This window comes from Peromyscus maniculatus, chromosome 12 (assembly GCF_049852395.1).
Source record: "Peromyscus maniculatus bairdii isolate BWxNUB_F1_BW_parent chromosome 12, HU_Pman_BW_mat_3.1, whole genome shotgun sequence".
Taxonomy (NCBI): domain Eukaryota; kingdom Metazoa; phylum Chordata; class Mammalia; order Rodentia; family Cricetidae; genus Peromyscus; species Peromyscus maniculatus.
Window position 1 is genome coordinate 80,291,324 of NC_134863.1, and position 18,125 is coordinate 80,309,448.

The 18,125-nt window shown below is 44.0% G+C and overlaps 1 protein-coding gene and 1 non-coding gene across 8 annotated transcripts in view; both read right to left on the bottom strand.

Moving 5' to 3' along the window:
• Window positions 1-1,071: 1,071 nt before the first annotated feature.
• The window catches only part of Epcip (exosomal polycystin 1 interacting protein), a 31,975-nt gene continuing 14,921 nt past the window's right edge, over window positions 1,072-18,125 (bottom strand). For 2 of the 7 annotated variants that reach the window (XM_042259527.2, XM_042259529.2), the window contains exons 2-4: window positions 7,814-8,019; window positions 6,289-6,347; window positions 1,072-5,433 (exon numbers count right to left, since the gene is read on the bottom strand). In XM_042259527.2, coding sequence (XP_042115461.1) covers window positions 4,728-5,411 — 684 coding nt within the window. In that variant the 5' untranslated portion in view covers window positions 5,412-5,433; window positions 6,289-6,347; window positions 7,814-8,019 and the 3' untranslated portion in view covers window positions 1,072-4,727. Of the gene's footprint in view, window positions 5,434-6,288; window positions 6,348-7,809; window positions 8,020-18,125 lie in introns of all 7 variants that reach the window. The other 5 variants (XM_076549199.1, XM_042259530.2, XM_042259528.2 and 2 more) reach the window with 4 other exon arrangements.
• LOC121821847 (U6 spliceosomal RNA) lies at window positions 1,275-1,381 on the bottom strand. The gene has a single exon (XR_006062724.1). It is a non-coding gene; the product is annotated as a U6 spliceosomal RNA (small nuclear RNA).

Genomic DNA, 18,125 nt, shown 5'->3' on the forward strand with positions numbered 1-18,125 from the left:
TGCATGTATGACCAGTGCAAAAGCAAAATTATCAATGCATCCTTTCTCAAAAGAACCCACCTATGGCCTATGTTATATTACTGTCATCTATTTGTTATTTCCCCACTGTGGGAGAATTTTAAAGTGCATAAATTTTTTTAAGACAACAGGTTTATAAATATCCTCTATGGGTATAAAACAGAATTAGTATTTCTTTTTGTGTGTGTATATATATTTTGAGTTTTACCAGAAGCCAGCAAAGCTGTGTAATAAATATTCAGGAAGAGTATATAGCATGATTATAGGAAGAAGAATGAGATAGAGCTTTGAATTTATTAAAACTGAAGTGGACTTCTAAGTAAGCTTTTCTAGCTGAAAACATTGCCTGCACTTTAAAAATGGAGAAGATGAAGACAACACAGCTTATCATCTTAGCTACACTCTAACTGCATTTCTCGGTGCTGCTCATGAACATTCTTTCATTTATTCTTAGCTCCATCGGTACTCCAGTGAGACCTCCTCACCTTCTTGATTGCCTAAACCAGTTTTAATAATCCTCCTCACTACCACTCCACTTCAGCCACCTGCCTGACGGCTGCAGCTTGGCCCCTAACCCAAGTCCCTGGGAGTAACTGAGTCCTCTCCAACAGCTGGCTGCGCCACCCTGTCTGAGCAATTCACTTACTCTACCTCCAACAAACTCTGCACTGTCTACTGTCTACCCTCTTCTTGCCTGCTCTCTTTCTCATCAGTTCTGGATTTCATGGGAGAAAGTCATAGTCACACCCTGTAACAGCAAAATTCATGGGTTTGTAATTTTCTTAACTATATTGCACTTGTAGTCAAGCTCTTGAAGTTATGTGTGAGTATTGCGTCTACAAGGGGCATGCACTGTGCGTGTGTATGTGTGTGTGTGTGTGTGTGTGTGTGTGTGTGTGTGTCGTGCTGGGGATTTAAATCAGGCAGGCTTGTATGGGCAAGCTCTCTCCTGCTGAGTTATATCTCAGCACACTGAGGCTTTTCTCAATTCTCTTAATAGCTTGAAACTAATAATAGTCAACATTTGCATAACTGAAACCGGAAAGAACTGCATACGGTCTTATTTTTTATTTTGTTGGATATGATAGAAAATAGATTAAATTTATAACTTGTCATATCTATAACCTTTACATTGCAAATAGTCTTCCAAATTAAGGAAATTCCTGTAGTTTTTGAAAATACTATTGGATTCTGTAAAAAGTATTTACGTCATTGACTAACAAGTGATATTCATATGTATTTTTGTATCTTTTTTTTAAAATATGGACCGCTTCACGAATTTGCATGTCACCCTTGCGCAGGGGCCATGCTAATCTTCTCTGTATCGTTCCAATTTTAGTCTACGTGCTGCCGAAGTGAGCACATATTTTTGTATCTTAGTGTTACATTTATCTCTAATGTAAATGAAAATATCAAATGGGGTCTATATGAGACCCTTATTTTCTCACCAATTCCAACCATTAGATACAAGAATTTGGCAAAAATCAAACAAAACATTCTTTGAGAATTGTACACAGAGCTTAAGATAAAGGATAATATCTACTATTATTATTCATAAGTTGTGTGCTTCACAACTGTATACCGGCACAATGTTTACTACCCCCTGAGTATATGAGGAAGATATCTGCCTTCCTGATCTTCACAATGTTTACTACCCCTTGAGTATATGAGGAAGATATCTGTCTTCCTGATCTTCAAAATGATGGCTAACCCTGAACCAGCTGGCTGCAGGTGACAAACTGCTGGTCCGGACCAACGTGGCCCACAACAGTTCTCATAAAAATCACATAACCCACATGTGAAAGCCTCTCGGCCAGCAGCAGTTCCCAGATGGAAGGCCTTTATGGGCACATGTAATTTCTAACTTCACTTTTTCATACATTGTTAATAGGTTTTCATCCAAATTCAGCGTGTAATGTATTCAGTAGCGATGGTGAAGACATAAAATTTATCATTTTACTTGCATCTTTCTTGCCTTCTCTTTTTTTCTTTACCAACTCTTTGTCTTTTCCTCATTTTAATGTTGCCTATGAACTATATCAGTAATGAGGCCATGGCATTTTCTATTAAAATCTGTAGTTTAGACTTTGTTTGACCTAATTTAAATGCTGACCTTGTAGACCCATATTAATTAGTCTGAATGGCCAAATCCCTTGTCAATTATGCAAATGTAGAAATTTCAGGTTGAGTTATTTTATGTTAAGGTTAAGATGGAAAAAAATATGATAAATGTGACTAACTTGTGATCTTACAGTAAAATTATTTCTTACCATTATGGTATCATGAATTCAGAAATGTTTCCACTTTGTTTTATTCTAAATTCAGACATATGTATCACTACTGGCATGGGTTTTAAATGGTTTGTTTTAGTCCTTATTCGTGTGTGTGTGTGTGTGTGTGTGTGTGTGTGTGTGTGTGTGTGTGTGCCACATATGTACAAGTTCCTGTTGGCTCCTCTGGAGCCGGAGCCCACAGATGGCTGCGAGCAAACCAGTGCAGATGCTGGAGACTGGACTCGTGGCCTCTGGAAGAGCAGTGCATGCTCTTGAGCTTTGAACCATGGGTATTTAAAAATATTGCACATCAATGGTAAATTGGGTCTCTATAAGGGAAACTTTTCTTTGTGTAATGGTGAACCAATTTAGTTAATTTTAGTTGTTCTGGTTCCTTTTATCAAAGTATAATGAATTTGTGTTAACTATGAAGTATCTTTACTTTCTCATCTTAAGCTTCCAGATGGACTCAGGACCAAAATTTCATTTTAAAATTAAATCTTTATAATTTGAGCATCGTGTTAGAAGTGATTGTTAGATCCCCAAGCTATCCATAATGTGGCTTAACAGTTCTCCTGACAGTAACCCAAGTTCTGATTTCTGGAGCAAGAGGGAGAAGGAGGGGAGGGGAAGTGATAAGAGAGAGACAGGGGTCAGGGTAGAGAGGGAACAAAGATGCTCGAACCAAAGTAGAGAACATGAAAGGGGGGACCAGAGAGCCTTGTCCGGCCTGTGCTCTGTGAAAGGGGGGACCAGAGAGCCTTGTCCAGGCTGTGATCTGTGAAAGGGGGGACCAGAGAGCCTTGTCCAGGCTGTGCTCTGTGAAGGGGGGGGGGACCAGAGAGCCTTGTCCGGCCTGTGCTCTGTGAAAGGGGGGGGGGACCAGAGAGCCTTGTCCGGCCTGTGCTCTGTGAAAGGGGGGAGGAACCAGAGAGCCTTGTCCAGGCTGTGATCTGTGAAAGGGAGGGGGACCAGAGAGCCTTGTCCAGGCTGTGATCTGTGAAAGGGGGGACCAGAGAGCCTTGTCCAGGCTGTGATCTGTGAAAGGGGGGACCAGAGAGCCTTGTCCAGGCTGTGCTCTGTGAAAGGGGGGGGGGACCAGAGAGCCTTGTCCAGGCTGTGCTCTGTGAAGGGGGGGGGGGACCAGAGAGCCTTGTCCAGGCTGTGCTCTGTGAAAGGGAAGGACCAGAGAGCCTTGTCCAGGCTGTGCTCTGTGAAGGGGGGGGGGGCGGGACGACCAGAAAAGAACCTTGCCTGGAGCAGCACTTTGTGCAGAAGTTTGAGGTTAAGTGTGTGGTTGTCTGGTGTATTTTCACTCATATGCCCTCTCTTAGAACCCCAAAGCATTCTTAAGTGTTAAGGTTCCACCCAGTCCTTGACATTCTACTTTTCCAATATCCATAAATACAATTTTAAAATGCCAATTTCTCAATGCATTTGTTCTTCACAACTATTTGGAAAATATCGGCCTGAGAGAATTTGTCATTTAGAGGAATTTAGGTCCTCAAACCTCTGAAATCTATCATTTTTGACTCAGGGAATTCCAGGCCATGTCACAAAATGAAGAAAAGGAAAAAAGGCACAGTGGTCCCTGATCTGTAGTTTCACTTAGAAGTCAGAAGTCAACTTTGAGTTGTTCTGAGGAGTGTGAAGAATGTAGTCCTGCCCATTCCACCTGGGACGTGAATCATCCCTTTGCCTGTCACAGAAACACTATATACACTCCCAACCATCAGGCACTCAGTGGCTTGTCTCTGTTATTAAACTGACTATTGTGACTACCATGTTAGTATTCAGAAGTCCATGTTTTACTCCATAATTGCCATCACACGCAAAGCAGCAATGCTACGCCAAAGAGAAGCCATCGTCATGGAAAGAGTGCATACTATGTAATAGTGTGTGAGAGCATGTTTGCATAACTTTCTTACAGTATGTTACAATTTTTGTTAGTCCCACAGTGATCTTAATTTATAAGTTAGATTTTGTCATATGTCTCTTACATTTAGGTAAAATACAGTAGGCACAGGGTTTAGTCCTGTTGGCTCAATCAGGCATCCTCAGGGTCCTGGAATGTACCCACACAGGTAAGGAAGGATTACTGTATTCTGAGAAAAGATCCCTTCCTTGGGGCCATGCCTACACTGGGCTCCAATAAATAGTGCCCGGTGTGCACTGCTCCCTCCCTTCTAGCCTGGCATCTCTCCGCAGGCTGACAGTTATAAAGACCTAGCTTCGCGCTGGCCCCCAGGACATGTCTCAGGAGTCAGAGAGCTCCCCGCATTGGAAGCGGAGCAGAGGAAACCCGCTGCTCTTAGGTGTGGCTTTGTTGTAAATGGAGGCTGAGAGATGGAATAAACACACCTGTCTCATGGCCTTCTCCCCAGACTCCTTCTTCAAATGGTCTGTCAGTTTCTGAGAGTTCCTGGTGGGTGGGTGCTAGTAGATGATGGTGACAACATAGCTTTTGTTGTTTGGCATTGGGGAAGCTTTAAAGTAAGAAAAACCAGGGAAGTCACTGGTGAGGCTAGAAATGTTATCAATACTGTATGACTTTAAAGATGAGTCCCTGTTGAAAAGAGCCACATCTAAGAGTGAGATGAACATACATGTTTGCCAGCCTTTGTACAAGGAACCGCCTTCCCTTCTGTTGTGGATGAGCAGGCTCTGCTCCCGGGAGGGATGCTTGGCCTCAGCATTGACGCGAAGCCTTTTTAGCCCACAGATAGCCAGGTACTCGGTAGGGAGGGTGTTGGAACCACACAAGGAAAGCTTCAAGTCTTGGACCAGAGTGAACTTCAGCAGGTGGCCCAATGTGGACGTATCTGTGAACCAGATGGTCAGCTGGTCATGATAGCTAGTTTGCTCCATGGCGAAAGGAAGGACAGATTTACAGCTGCACATCAAGTTGGCCAAACTGTAGTCACAGTCTCTGATGTCTACAGGGCAGCTGCAGTTCCGAATGGTATTTCCCTTTGTGAAGATCAGCGTGCTGTTCTTCTGACCTTTTGTGAAGCGGCCAAGTGCAAAGATGCCCAGTGCTCCGAGCAGAAGCAGGCAGAGGCTGGAAGGTGGGGTCATTCTTGTCCAGCATGGACTGGTGTGTTCCTGTTTCTCCTTCATGAGCCAGTTGGGTGGAAGTCACCTGAAAGGAATCCTGAAGCTTTATTATCACAGCCTCCTCAGAACGCACACCCTGCTGGGAAAACATCCCAGACCACCAGCTGTAAACTTTCCTGTCCTGCAGTTCCGACTGAGACAGGCAGTGCTTTTATCTTGGCACTTCATGAGAAGCAGCAGCCAGACTTCTGAACTCTGCTCAGTTGAGGCATAAAACTCCCAGAGATATGTGCTGACAGCAAGACTAGCGTGTCAGGGGAGCTGGGGTGATGTCAGCAGAGGGGCTACCACATTCTGTCTACTGCAGGGACTTGGAGTTACTTCAGTGAGCACACCCTGCCAACACCCAGGACTGCCTACCTGTACTTGTACAACCCAGAGCAAGCACATGCCCTTCTCCCACTCTGGATCTGACTTCCTAGAATTCAAAGACAAGCAGTTCCTAGTAGGAGTACCCTGCCCACGCATGCTCCCTGGCTGCCCACCCACGCACGCTGGCTGCCTACCCACACTCCCTGGCTGCCCACCCACGCACGCTGGCTGCCTACCCATGCATGCTGTCTAACCAGCACAATGTGAACAGCCATGAAACATTTAATGGTAAACTTCCTTACGACCCTCATCTCCGCCAACACAGTAATCCCTTCTCTGGTCCTACAAAGCACTCATGTACCAGAGTCCATTGTAACTATGTGAAGGGATAATAAAAAGACTAATCAGCTGCCAATTTTAATCAATTATCTGCTTCTATCCCAGAACAAATCTTATGACTCAATTTTGTCAAAAATTTTTTGTGGGGTCTCAAAACAAAGCAATATATAAGCACTGAAAAAATAAACTGGGGAAGAAAAATGGGAAACCTTTGTATTTTAAAGAGTACCTGGGGAAAATGAGTGACTGGCCAGGCTATAATAGATGATGCTCCCTCTTGTGGTGTCTCTGGAGGAAAACAAGCATTGTGGCAGAAGGCGTCAGGGTTCAGTTTTGCGAACAATTGAAGTTTCTCCTGACTTACCTGACAGTTAAAGGCAAACCGAACACTGTGCATACTGAACACTAAAGGGATGGGGTGATACTTGGTGTACATGACAGGGAAGATCGGAGCTGTGTGCAGGGACACCGTAAAAAGGGATGGGGAAGCCAGAGAAGGTTATTCTGAGGTGCTAAATGTGTGTCCAAAGAATATGATGAGAGCGGGAAGGGGACACACTGAGGGTGCAAGGTGAGGCCACAGGCACCAAGAAACTGGAAGGAGGCGAAGCTGAATATGCCAGGGCTCCGACAGACAGGCACAGGCTACATGGAGGGTAGAAATGGGCTCAGCCAAGTCAAGAACTGGAGGAAGGCACTGGCAGCAACTGTAACACAGCCATCCAGTCAGTTCACACCTACAGTGTATTAACACAGCCATCCAGTCAGTTCACACTACAGTGTACTAACACAGCCATCCAGTCAGTTCACACCTACAGTGTATTAACACAGCCAGACAGTCAGTTCACACCTACAGTGTACTAACACAGCCATCCAGTCAGTTCACACCTACAGTGTACTAACACAGCCACCCAGTCAGTTCACACCTACAGTGTACTAACACAGCCATCCAGTCAGTTCACACTACAGTGTACTAACACAGCCCTCAAGTCAGTTCACACCTACAGTGTATTAATAAAACCCTCTAGTCAGTTCACACTACAGTGTACTAACACAGCCCTCTAGTCAGTTCACACCTACAGTGTATTAACACAGCCCTCTAGTCAGTTCATACCTACAGTGTACTAACACAGCCATCCAGTCAGTTCACACCTACAGTGTATTAATACAGCCATCCAGTCAGTTCACACTACAGTGTACTAATACAGCCATCCAGTCAGTTCACACCTACAGTGTATTAACACAGCCATCCAGTCAGTTCACACCTACAGTGTACTAATACAGCCATCCAGTCAGTTCACACTACAGTGTATTAACACAGCCATCCAGTCAGTTCACACTACAGTGTACTAATACAGCCATCCAGTCAGTTCACACTACAGTGTATTAACACGGCCACCCAGTCAGTTCACACCTACAGTGTACTAATATAGCCATCCAGTCAGTTCACACTACAGTGTACTAACACAGCCATCCAGTCAGTTCACACCTACAGTGTATTAACACAGCCATCCACTTAGTTCATACCTACAGTGTACTAATACAGCTATCCAGTCAGTTCACACTACAGTGTATTAACACAGCCATCCAGTCAGTTCACACCTACAGTGTATTAACACAGCCATCCAGTCAGTTCACACCTACAGTGTACTAACACAGCCATCCAGTCAGTTCACACCTACAGTGTACTAATACAGCCATCCAGTCAGTTCACACTTAGTGTACTAACAGCCATCCAGTCAGTTCACACCTACAGTTTATTAACATGGTCATCCAGTCAGTTCACATCTACTGTTTATTAGTTGGTGGGCACTTTGCTAGCCCTAAAGAAACAGCTTAGACTTCAGACCCTTCAGGGTTCTGCCTTCATGGAGCTTTTGTTGTAATGAACTTGATTCTTCTTCTTCGCTGTGACATCAGAGCCCATGGCCAAGCCAGACCTTCATGGGAGGACCCAGAGCTGCAACAATGGGGAACAAGGAGGGAGCCCGGTCAGAAGTCAGGCAGGTGCCATGTGCCAAGCCCTGGACCGGGCCAAGCAGAAGAAACAACTATGCATTGTAGCTAGAGTTTTCCTGCCTTGCCCACAGTCGGAACAAATCTCTGTCACCCGCCAGTCCCACAGCCGCTCAGACCCAACCAAGTAAACACAGAGACTTATATTGCTTACAAACTGTATGGCCGTGGCAGGCTTCTTGCTAACTGTTCTTATATCTTAAATTAACCATTTCCATAAATCTATACCTTGCCACATGGCTCGTGGCTTACCGGCGTCTTCACATGCTGCTTGTCATGGCGGTGGCTGGCAGTGTCTCTTCCCACCTTCCTGTTCTTTCTTTTTTCCTCTCTGTTAGTCCCGCTATACTTCCTGCCTGGCCACTGGCCAATCAGTGTTTTATTTATTGACCAATCAGAGCAATTCGACATACAGACCATCCCACAGCAATCCATGGCAGCTGTGTGCTGCCTTCCAAGCCTTATACTCAATGGAAGAAGATGAACAGAGCCGAACTGAGACTAGTTACCAGAACACAGAGATGGCTATAGAGAGGCAGTAGAGGCATGACTTGCTTTACTGCAGGACTGGATAAGCTTTTTTGTAGTGTCTTGTGTTTGTTTTGAAGCAGACATAGGAGATTCTGAAAGTTTATTGAAAGGTTTATTTGTGAGTAAAAAGCTCTGAGAAACTTGGGGGCCAGTGTGTTTCGTGAACAAGAGGCTTGCCTGATTTAAATGTCATCAGAAGGCATAGGTGACTGACTATCCCACTTTGTAAGGACAGGAGGGACTTTATCAACTACAAGATCATTTTAGACAATAGTTGTCCCAGATTCTATGAGGTTTCTGGGACTCCACATCCCAGTAACCTTGTGCTCATGACACTAGGAATACTGTGAATATCACTGGCTCTCTCTGACCCCTGCCTAAAAGAGACAGTCACAGGAACAGGGTTGGTAAGAGTCCATCTATGCATCAGCCACAACCTGGGAGGAAGTGACATTTGTCAGGTGCCCATACTGTGCAGGGCATGCCGGGAAGAGAGGGGACAGGAAGGGAAAAGCATGGCTGTTTGCTGGAAAACGGATACCAGAAGTTTCCAAGGAGATTTGGGACTCTCTTTACAATGGTCAGGGCCTGACTCAGACAATCCCTGCCCCTAGACACCAGGGGGCCCAAAGGCCAGGATGAGGTGGCCAGCTGCTGGAAGCTTCACTAAGGGTGTAAGGACGGGGCAAATGTCCTGCTAGTCATTTCACTCCATTTCGACCTGTTCCTCCTCCAGTTCTCCAGGAATTTCTTTCTGCGTGCTTGTTAATCACAGACTGTGAAGACCCTAGCTTCGCTGCGTGGTCACTGGTTTGTACCCAGGCTATAAACAGAATGGCCACAACTCAGTTACCTTACCTACATTTTATGGTAGCACAAGAGGGGTCCTACTGTGACAGAGGGACAAATGCTGCACGGCAGAGCCAAGAGGAGGTGAATGCCGAGAAAAGGACGTGTCCCGTCCACATGGCCAGAGGGTTCCAGCCCAACCGGACCTCGGGGCTCTCCCTCCTCACTGCCACCCTACTGCCGTAGTCTCAGTTTTCTGTCCTCTGAGGTTTTCCAAATCCTCTTCATTCTATGCTGATATTATGGGTGTCATATATCTTCCTTTTTCCTCTCTTTGGAAATAGTCCCCTCCTCAGAATCAGAGGGAGTAGGAAGAGACAAGGAAGATGTGTAAAAAAACGTGTGTGTAGGCATGTGTATGTGAATGCCATAAACTCATTGTGTATAATTAATATATACCATGACTTATCAAAGCAACATAATTAGATTAGGAAAACACTACTTAAAATGACTTCTCTTAGATTTATGGGGGTTACATATATGCAACATTAAGCATAGCATGCTTCTTTTTCAAAAGAAAAGAAGAAATAGTCCCTTGCTCAAATATCACCTCCTCAGTGAAGAATATTCGATGTCTTCAAACCCAAGGTGTAGTTACACACAGGCTTAATACGCTGCACCAATAGTCACTTGGAATTGTGGCAGTCTACTCTGATTACTGGCTTAAAGGTGTTTTCTAGTGGGAGAAGAGCCCCGACCCTGATGAAAGGGCTCTGGTTTGGCCTTGTGTTTTGTTTCTAGTGAGGTGCTTTGCATGTAGCAAGGACTCAAACCAGTTCTGCTGATTGAATGGAAAAGCACAGCTCCACAAATGGCAGCCACAGGAAGACAGTTCACACTACCGGAGTGAAAAAGATTGGCTGACATGTCTAAAGAGTCGCGGATGCCTTTTAAGCATGCCTTGATCCTGTTGCTCAGGACGGTAGGTTATCAAGCTTCAGTCTTCCTCCCCCATGGGCGGGATTCTCAGACAAGCTCTTACCTTCTAGGGACAAGAGGGTGTTAGAGACAGCTTTTTTTTTTTTTTTTTTCAGTTGAGCAACCTACAGAGGATTTGTATTTTTAGCCTTTGAAACCATCAGTTGAAGAGACCTGACTGTCTTTCCAGTTTCCCAATAGATAGAGACAAAATGTGTCTTCTCCCTGAGTCAGACGCTCCACCCTGGGGCTGAGGAGCAGGATAAGGGGCTGGGGCAGTAGACTTGGGGCGGGGGGGGGGGGGGCGGGTAGAATGCAGGCTGCATAATTGGAAATCAAAGAGTAGGACCAGAGAAAGGGTAGCAGACCCTGTATGCCCTCAAAACTCATGTGTAAGCTGACCGGCTGTCCCTCAGGCTGTCCCTCAAGCTCTCGGCAAGCACTGGTAAAATGTGTGCCAACCATGCGGGGACACGCTCCATCCTGTGGCTCACTGTCAAGAGTTCCTGTCTCGGTGGGTCTCTAATGTGGCCGTGTTAGAGGCGGTGGGGCCTTTTAGAGGCAGAGCTGCCTGGAGATCATTAGGCCACTGAGGGCCTTGCTCTCAGATAGCAATGCAAGGCTTGTTGGATTCTGATTGGTTCTGGTGAGAGGGCTGTTAAAAAAGGAAGGAGTCTGACCCCCCTCTGAGTTCTGGCTTTCTTTCTCACCACAGTTTCTCTCTCCCACATGCTTCCACCATGATGCCAGTTGCCATGGGGTGCTTACAAGAGCTAGTGCAGTGCTACTGTATTTTTAGCCTTCAGAACTGTGAGGTAAAGAAACCTCTTTTTCTTTATAAACCTCTCGGCCTCAGATATTTCCTTATAGTAATGGAAAACAAACTGATAGACTTTGTGGGATGTATTTGGTGTCCTCTTTATTGCATGGCCCTTCACTTTTGCCTCCTCAGAATCTTCAAATGCTTTTGCTGTAACACTTTGGGAACTACATTTGTGACAGACTTCTTTGCTAGCTCCCCAAATACTGGCTTAAAATGTGTTTCTTGGGGTCCTGGGCCCTGCCTGTTTTCTGCGCTTATGTTCAGTACCCCAGCTCAGACTGGAGCCCTTATCAACCTCTAGCTCTTTGCATTCCCCCATTTTCTTTACTGGGGTCATTTCCCGAGTTCCTTTCCATTTTTGAATAAAAATCCCTTCTGACCTCAAATTAAATATACTTCTGAAATAAACTTTTAGATCACATTTGATTTTTAATTGTTGCAATGATTTGAAGAATGGTACTGCATTTCTCCAGGCATACTTCTGTCCTCTACATTCATTAAGTTTACAGAATTCAAAACATCATTATTTACGACATTCCAAGTATGTTTGGGGTGCATGTTCCAGAAGCTCTCCTCCCTCGTACACAGTATCTTCTCACAAATGCAACTCCTCCAGTTTAAGACTTTGGGAGCCAAGTCTAAACATGCTCTAAACCCTGGGCGTAACCCTAGATTGAGAAGGAATCTCTGTGGAATTTGTGCTGAAGCAACTGAGGTCCGTATCTACTTAATTCAAAAGTCTTTGCTACTGAGAGTTCTTCAGCTAAGTCTCAATAGTCCCTCAGACTTTAAAATCTCAACAGTGGTTTAAAGTCTCAGATCTCATGAGCGGACACAGTTTTTACCGCTTTGCTAGAACTTTTCATGTCTGCTGATGCTCTCTGAATTTTTGTCAGCTCTCCACTCATCTGCCTGCTGACCTGGGTACCGAAAGTCCTCTGCCCATCAGTACCCCAGCCTCTTTTCTCCCCTCCTGGCATGCCTGGCTTCTTGTCTAAGTTCCCTTTAATGGTACGGTGCTATGCGATTGACTTCCAATCGACTGACTAGAGAAGGAAATTCTGAGGAAGACCCAAGAGCTCTAGAAGATGTCAAAACTACCAAGAAAAGCTTGCGTCTCGGATGACTGTGGAGAGGAGGACACCCCTCCTTAAGTGTCACTGGGCTGTGATGTAAGACACTGCTGTAAGCCACAGATATTTGGACATTTGCACACTGGTGCCAATCTCCGAGCAGATATGCAGCACCAATTGGTGATGCCAGTGTTTACAACTAGATCCTCTTTACCCAGACAATGGTGGACCAATGTTTAGAGGGCGTTTACTCGATATCAGACTAACATAAAACACTCTAATCATGGGAATCCAAAAGAAGGAAGGTACCACACATCCTTCACAGATCTTGACGTTTCCCAAGGAACAATACACTTTAGGAAACAGCAGCCAGGCAGTCAATGAGAAGACGAGCCTCTGGCAGCACTCGGTAAAGATGCAGATGAAGCATTCGGGGTGGGCACTGTTGGACTTTGGGAAGACGGGGGCTAGGTTAGGAGAGACATGCAGTGCAAAGAATAACTGAAGTGCCTGGTGTGTTCAGACCACATCACACATCAGATGTCCTGGGCCCATGAGCTGAGAACATACATAGTGCAAGTCTAGACAGGACCTTGCTGGCCAAGCTGAGCGATTTAGATTTTATGCTGATAGCAGTTTGGTCTCCAAACTAGTCTAAAATTATCTCATCAGTTAAAAAAAATGGAAAATCTTCCCAAATAGATATGATACTTTATTTACAAAAACCATACACGTATTGTCTACACTGTAAACAATACCCAAATACAATTTTAAACATTTGAGATAAGAAAATGAAAGTTTTCATATCTCCATCTGTATCCCTCTGGCTTGGCCTGTGTACCTTCTTCAGTGTCTACACCCCTCTGGAGCTTCTCTGAAAGAGAAGGTAGGTGCTAGAGTATAGAGTGTGGAAGGCTAACTATCTGTGCAGCTTTGGGGATGTTATCATGCGTGTTGGAGTGGGACTTTTCAGTGATGTTTTGAGGTCACCCATGTCCTTGTATGTGACTCCTTGGAACCCATCCTCTATATGAACAGACGACCCTGGAAGGAACCACACTCTACCCTGAACCTTCTACAAGGCTGATTACTTGATTAGAAAGATCGTGTCTATCTCTTTCACTGTGGATTACAGAGTTCACAGTGAGGCAGCACACAGGTGCACTTTAATGACTGTGAAGCGGTTGGAATGTTGCAGGTTCAGAGCCTTAATTACAATTCATCCTAGGCTATTTTCAGCCTCCTTAATAGATTTCCTGTCTATTATTCCATGTCTGTGTCTGACCTAACATCCTTGTGACTAACAGGTAAAACCTTTTTAGAATGTATTAACAGACCACTAGCTTCCACTACAAAGATGCTAAGAATGTCATCAGATAGCACCCAAGGCCTGTAGCAGAGATTTCCCCACTTTGCTGTCTGTCACCTCTAGTTAGGGTTTCTGTTGCTGTGAAGAGACCCCATGACCACGACAACTCTTGTAAAGGAAAGCACATTCGATTGGGGCTATATTATAGTTTCAGGTGGTTTAGTCCATTATTGTCATGGTGGGAAGCAAGACAACGTGCATGCAGACATGGTGCTGGAGAGGTAGCTGAGAGTTGCTGGTGGCTGAGGTGTCAGAGGAACAGCAGGTGCCAATTGAAGTTCAAGGTGTCAGCCCCACCAGGAAGCAACTCCTTGATGGATGAATCTTGGATAGGCAAGGCCTGAGACCACAGGCCCCAGAATGTCTTTTGCTTCTGCTGTGCCTTCACATGTTTGCTGCTGCTATCTTTCTCTGGTATCTGGAATAGTATGAACAGGTGTCTGTCATCTCTAGTTAGGGTTTCTGTTGCTGTGAAGAGATCCTCTGCCTGTAATGTAGTGTGTTTATCTCATGGAAACATCCAGTTCTACTGGGGATTTTTGCCTGTGGACTATGATGAAGATGATTTTTTTTTCTTAAGCTGTACAGAGTGTTGATGATTTAAAAAAAAGGAAGTGTCACACAGCTAGAACACATGAGTTTCTATTGAGGAGCCATATAGACTGTGGCTTAGGTTAATGATTAAGAAAAACAATTGAGTCCTAGTAACCCAACTAGCTTAAATTCTTTTAACCTTAAGGTTGGGAGATGTGTTCACAGGTTTCAGAGTGTGTCATAGCTGAAACAGGCTTTGGAAATAACTCAAAATTAGACTAAAATGTTTTGTCAAATAGCTTTGAGGTTAAAAAAAAAACCCAAGAAGATAATCTAAAGTATTAGAAAGGCACATAGTTGAATGAGAAATTTTTTAGGATCAGGGAACAAGAACAAAGCAGCCCAATTATTATTAGCTGATTTGCCTTTCTTGCTAGGTTTTGATGACCAAAAATGATGATTTACTCCTTGTTCCTATTTTTGGCCTCAATCTCCTGATATAAAAAGAAACTATTAATGAGTGAGTACATATCCTAAATATTTAAAGTAGAGCTGAGTGATTATTTTTCATATATAAAAGTTTAGGTTTGTGATTCCTTTAAGATTCCTTATAAGATTACCTTTCAAGATAAGCAATAAAGTAATTGGCCCTTTCTTTGTAACTGCAAAATGCAGCCTGCCAGTAAAAGACCTGAGAAGAATATCTTGCTTGCCTACACAGTTAGTCTATAGCAAGTTGCTTGGGTATGAATGCACATGGGTTCTTGGGATAATTTCTTTATCACCTGTAATACTTAAAATGTTTGATCATGTAAGGGATCTGGAAAACATGCTGTCTTTTACTGTTTGTTTTGTATTCATTGTAAACATTCACTTGAGAAACAGAATGTAACCACATTGTAATTTTTATATTGCCTGAAAGATTTTGCTGGGGTATATAAGCTGTAAGGGAAAAAACAAAGATAGGATTAAAATGAACTAGAAGGAAAACATCAAGGATGAGAGAGTTAGAAGGAAAACATCAAGAATAAAGATAGACTTAGAAGGAAAGCATCAGGAATGAGGAAGGAAATCACCAGGAAAATAAAGAATAGAGAGAATACAGACAAAGAATAAAGAAGGTAACCATCAAGAGAGTGTGAGTCTCTTTTTCCCTAAACCTTCAGATATGAAAGTCATAGTACACTCCGACTCTGTGGATTCCCTTTGAGCCTTGTGTTGCTGGGGGCTGGTCCCCAGGCAGTGATTGAAAGTTCTACATTTTGATCCACAGGCAACAGGAAATGACCTTTGACATACTTCTTTCAACACTACCACAACTACCCCAACAAGGCCACACCTCTTAATAGTGCCACTCCCTATGAGATTATGAGGGCCAATTACATTCAAACTACCACATTCCACTCCTTGCCCCACCATAAGCCTATAACAATATCATAATGCAAAATGCCTTTAGTCCAACTCCAAACGTCCCCATAGTCTATCACAGTCTCAACAATGTTTAAAAGTGCAAAGTTCAAAGTCTATTCTGAGATTCATGCAATTTCTTAACTGTAATCCCTTATAAAATCAAAATCAAAGAACCAAATCATATATTTTCAACATATAATGGCATAAGATATATATTACTGTTCCAAAATGAAGGAAAGGGAGAATAGTAAGGAAATACTGGATCAAAGTAAGACCAAAAACCAACTGGGCAAACTCCAAACTCTGCATCTCCATGCCTGATGTCAAACCATTCTTCAGATCTTCAATTCCTTTCAACTCTATTGACTGCAATGCTGTGGGATGTCTTTCTGTATACTGTGACTATGTGTTGCTCTGGTTGGTTGATAAATAAAGTTGTTTGGCCAATGGCAAGCAGAATAAGATTAGGTGGTACATTTGAGCTGAAGAGAGAGAAGAAAGGAGAGGAGGAGAGACATCAGTCACTGGCCAAGGAGCAACAAGATGCCAGCAGACCAGTAATATTCCAGCCATGTGGCAACATAGTGCAATAGGAATGGGTTAATTTAAGTTGTAAGACCTAGCTAGCAAGAAGCCTGAGCCCATAGGCCATATAATTTGCAATTAATATTAAGCCTCTGAGTGATTATTTTATAAGCAGCTGTGGGACTCCAGGGCTGGGTGGGACAGGAGAAACTTATGGCTACACTGCAATACACTTTGTCTCTTGGGCTGGTTCTACTCCCCGTTTGTATCTCTCCTCAGTGGGTACCCCACGACTCTAGCATCTCTAACATCTTGGGGTGTCCAAGGCAATCCAGGCTTCACCTTCACAGCTTTACATAATGGCCTCTCTTGGCCTCCATTCAGGGATACCCCTGACACATGTCTGGCTTCAGCAGCTTTCTTTAGTTTTGAAGGAAGAAGATTCCAACCCCCCCTTTCTCTACCTTAGACTCTAAAGCTAGAACCACATGGCTGAAGCTGCCAAGTTCTGCTCCTTGCTGGGGCTGGAACATGTCCCTCGTTCAGTTAATTCTTCACTAGCTTTCCGTTTCCAATGGTTTCCTTCACTGCCTAAGCTTGCTGTCCTGGAACTCACTCAGTATACCAGGCTGGCCTCAAACTCAGAGATCCACCTACCTCTGCCTCTGGAGTACTGGAATTAAAGGCGTGCACCACCACACCTGACTCTAAGCTTTTCTTTAATTCTTTTTCACAAATTGGAAGCTTAGCTGGGTGAGATCTTGCCCTGAGGTCACCTCTCCCTTTATTCCATTTCTTAATCTGTTTATCTCCTTGAAGACAGGATTTAGCTCCATTCCACTTCCTGGTGCTCCTTTCCTCCTCAAATTGTACATTTTGTATTTTTTCCTTGCTCAGCTTGTTCCTTTTCATTATAAATATGTATAAGAGTGACCAGTAATAACCACACAATAATATCAATACTAGACTGTTTTGAGATTTCCTCTGCCAATGGAATTAATCCAAAACTCTTCACTTTAGCCTTAGGCAGACTTTTCAGACAAAGGCAAAAAGCAGCCACATTCTTCACCAAAATATCCCAAGTCTCTAAGCCACATACTTGCAATCTTCTCTGAAACCTCTTGGGCCAGCCCCCCACAGTTCAAATCACCCTCAGCACCACTGTCTTCCATGTCCCTACTATTACAGCCCATTAAAACACACTTAAAGCATTCAACTGATTTTCTAATCCACAGTCCCATACTCCATAGTCCTCCAAACAAAAAACTGGTCAGACCTATCACAGAAACACCCCACTCCTGGTTCTCACTTCTTTCTGTCTTAGTTAGAGTTTCTATTGCTGTGAAGAGACACCATGACCATGGCAACTCTTATAAAGGAAAACATTTCATTGGGACTGGCTTACAGTTTCAGAGGTTTAGTCCATTACCATCATGGTAGGAAGTAAGGCAGTATGCAGGAAGAAATGGTGATGGAGAGGTAGCTGAAAGTTCTTGAGAGTTCTACATCTTTATGCACAGGCAACAGGAAGTGAACTTAGACACACTTCCTCCAACACTGCCACACCTACTCCAACAAGGCCACACCTCCTAATAGTGCCACTTCCTATTAGCTTATGGGGGCCAATTACATTCAAACCACCACACCACCTACTGAATGTTTCCACCAAGGAATTTGAAAACTGCCTTGATTTATGACTGTCTCTGTTCTGTTACTATAAGGCCTCATCAAACATTACCACATTGGAATGTGGAATTATGGGTAACCTAAATCTGTGTTCCTAGGCCATGGTCATTCATATTCGGCTCCAGAATAAACTTTTATCTCATTTGCAACCAGAGTTGTGTCTTTGCGATGACGACACCTGTGAGCAAGCCCAGTAGGTTCACTGGTTCAGCAAGCTGGCCTTGGGTGAGATGGGGCTTTGCCTGTCACTGGTGCCCTACTGGGGTGAGTAGACATTTGTTCACGTCTCCCCAGGAAAAGCTCAGGTAACAGTGGGCAAGACGCTCACAGGG